Source organism: Myotis davidii, unplaced genomic scaffold, assembly GCF_000327345.1.
Source record: "Myotis davidii unplaced genomic scaffold, ASM32734v1 scaffold211, whole genome shotgun sequence".
NCBI lineage: Eukaryota > Metazoa > Chordata > Mammalia > Chiroptera > Vespertilionidae > Myotis > Myotis davidii.
Window position 1 is genome coordinate 643165 of NW_006282523.1, and position 2303 is coordinate 645467.

General features: G+C 65.8%; 1 protein-coding gene across 1 annotated transcript in view; it reads left to right on the forward strand.

The window, feature by feature from the left end:
- Positions 1-2303, forward strand: part of BAIAP2 (BAI1 associated protein 2) — a 28078-nt gene that overhangs the window by 20633 nt on the left and 5142 nt on the right. Inside the window, exon 6 of the mRNA XM_015559770.1 lies at positions 1577-2020. Within this exon, the coding sequence (XP_015415256.1) occupies positions 1577-2020 (444 nt within the window). The remainder of the gene's footprint in view (positions 1-1576; positions 2021-2303) is intronic.

The window sequence follows — 2303 nt, forward strand, 5'->3', positions numbered from 1 at the left end:
TGCCAGGCTCAGAGTTGGGGGGGTACCCCCAGGCCACAAGGGCACGTGGCTTGGGGCTGCCAGACTATAACTTCTCAAATCCCATTGGCCAACGCAAGTCACATGGCCAAGGCCTGCACCAATGTGCTGGCCAGGAACTGTCCCACCTCCCGTGGGCGGGGCCAGCAGTCACCCTGTGGGGGGGCAGGTCTGACCTCTGCCTGCACTTTCCATCCAAAGCCCCTCCCCTTCCTCCCTGTCACTCACCGGGAAGTGCCGGTCCTCTGTCCAGGGCCCTCCGCGGGCAGGGCCTGCTGTGCCATTTTTTTGTGACTTTACGGTTTGTGAAAAGACTCAACATGTGATTTACCATTTTCAAGTTCGGAACGTCATCTCCGCAAACTGATGCCCTGTCCCCTCTGGACGACAGCTCGCTGCCCCCCCAGCCCCGCCCCCCGCCGGTCCCTGGAGCCCCCCACTCACTGTAGCCTTGGGCCGTCCGACCTGTCTGGGGCTGGTGTTTCTGGACGTTGGTAGTTGGGTCTGAGGACTCGGTCGGGGTGAGGTGTGGGGTGTCGGTCGTGCCCGTTGTGGTGAGCGGGTGTCCATCAGGCAGCCCAGAGAGCCGCCCTGACCGCATCCAGGCGGGAGTCAGAGCTGGGGGTCAGGCTGCAGAGTGGACCCACCCCCAGATCTGGGGGCTGGGGGGCTGGGGCCCAGGTCCAACGGTGGCTTTGGGGGCCGCCATCCTTGTCCCGGCAGCTTTGCAGCCTCGCAGGCAGCACTGGGGTTGGCACGCAGGCAGCTCCAAAGGGCAAGGTCTGTGGCGGTCACTTTCCAGCCCTCCCCCGTGCGGGCTCCTCAGCCCCTCCCGCCCTCCCCAAGCGCTTCCTCTTCCCAGGAGTGTGAGGAGCGTGGCCCTGCTCCCACGGGAGACCTCGTTTCACCCCTCCACACACTGACACCCCAGGCCCTCACCTCAGCCTTCGGTCATCTGAGGCAGAGCTGCCAGCCCGGCCAGTGTGGCTCAGTGGTGGAGCAGCGACCTATGAACCAGAAGGTCAAGGTTCGATTCCTGGTCAGGGCCAGGTTGTGAGTTTGATCCCCAGTAGGGGGCATGCAGGAGACAGCCGATCAGTGTTCTCATCATGGATGTTTCTGTCTCCCTCTCCCTTCCTCTCTATGAAATCAATGAAAATATATTTTAAAAAAGAGCTGCCAAGGGGCTGTGCCTGCCATTCGAGCTGAGACGGGTTCCTCAAACATCCACACACACGGGCCCGGGATGCCCAGCGAGCCAGGATGGAGCAGTGGCATGGACATTTGGGCCATGGCCTCAGGGAGGGGCTGGCCAGACACCAGATCTGGGCAAACGGTGCCCCCCCTCTTGGGAAGAGGCCCCCAGAGATGAGCCTGACCCCTGGGGACACCTGCCCTGGGCCCCCTGCTGGAGGCGGGACCCCCGGCCACAGGGGTCAGCGTGAGCAAAGGCGCACAGGCCAGGCGGCTGCGTGGTGCCACAGGCCTGTGGGCTGCCCACAGGGGAGTAAGGGGCGTCGTCCCGTCCCGGCTCACGGGCCCGCCCTCTCCCTCCCAGTACATCGACGCCATCAGCAGCAAGCAGGGCGACCTGGAGAACTACGTGTCCGACGGCTACAAGACGGCGCTGACGGAGGAGAGGCGCCGGTTCTGCTTCCTGGTGGAGAAGCAGTGCGCCGTGGCCAAGAACTCCGCCGCCTACCACTCCAAGGTGAGCTGCGCCTGCAGGGCCACTTCCGGGGCCAGAGGGCGGGGCTGTAAGGACAGCGGCCAGGCCAGAGGCTGCGGTGCCTCTGAGGCCAGTGTCGGTGACAGGCTCGGAGGGGTCAGCTCCCGGGAGGGGCCACACTGCCAGGAGCCCTTGTGGAGGCCGCTTAGCCCCCAGGGACACAGGCTCCCCTGCAAGGGCAGCCTCAGTGGGGCCCTGTTCCCCATACAGCACAGGCAGGAGCTGGAGCCTTCTGGAACCTTCTGGGAGCTTAGAGCTGGCCGTGGCCTGCGGGTCAGTGGGGTCCGCGCACACGCTCACGCCCTGCTTCATCTGAGACTCAGCTTTGGCCCCCATGGCCTGGCTCGGAGGAGACGTGCCCTCTCCGACCTAGAGGCTCCGGCTGCCGGGCCTGCCCAGGGCACTGTCCTGGGTGCGAAGCAGGGACCGTGCGGACCTGTGTCCTCTGGGAGCAGCGCGGCCTCCACCCACACACAGTGCGCTCTGCCAGTGCCTGCAGCCGGCAGCTGTGCCCTCTGGTGGCGGCCGGGCCCTGTGGCGGGGCCGGGGGGGGCGG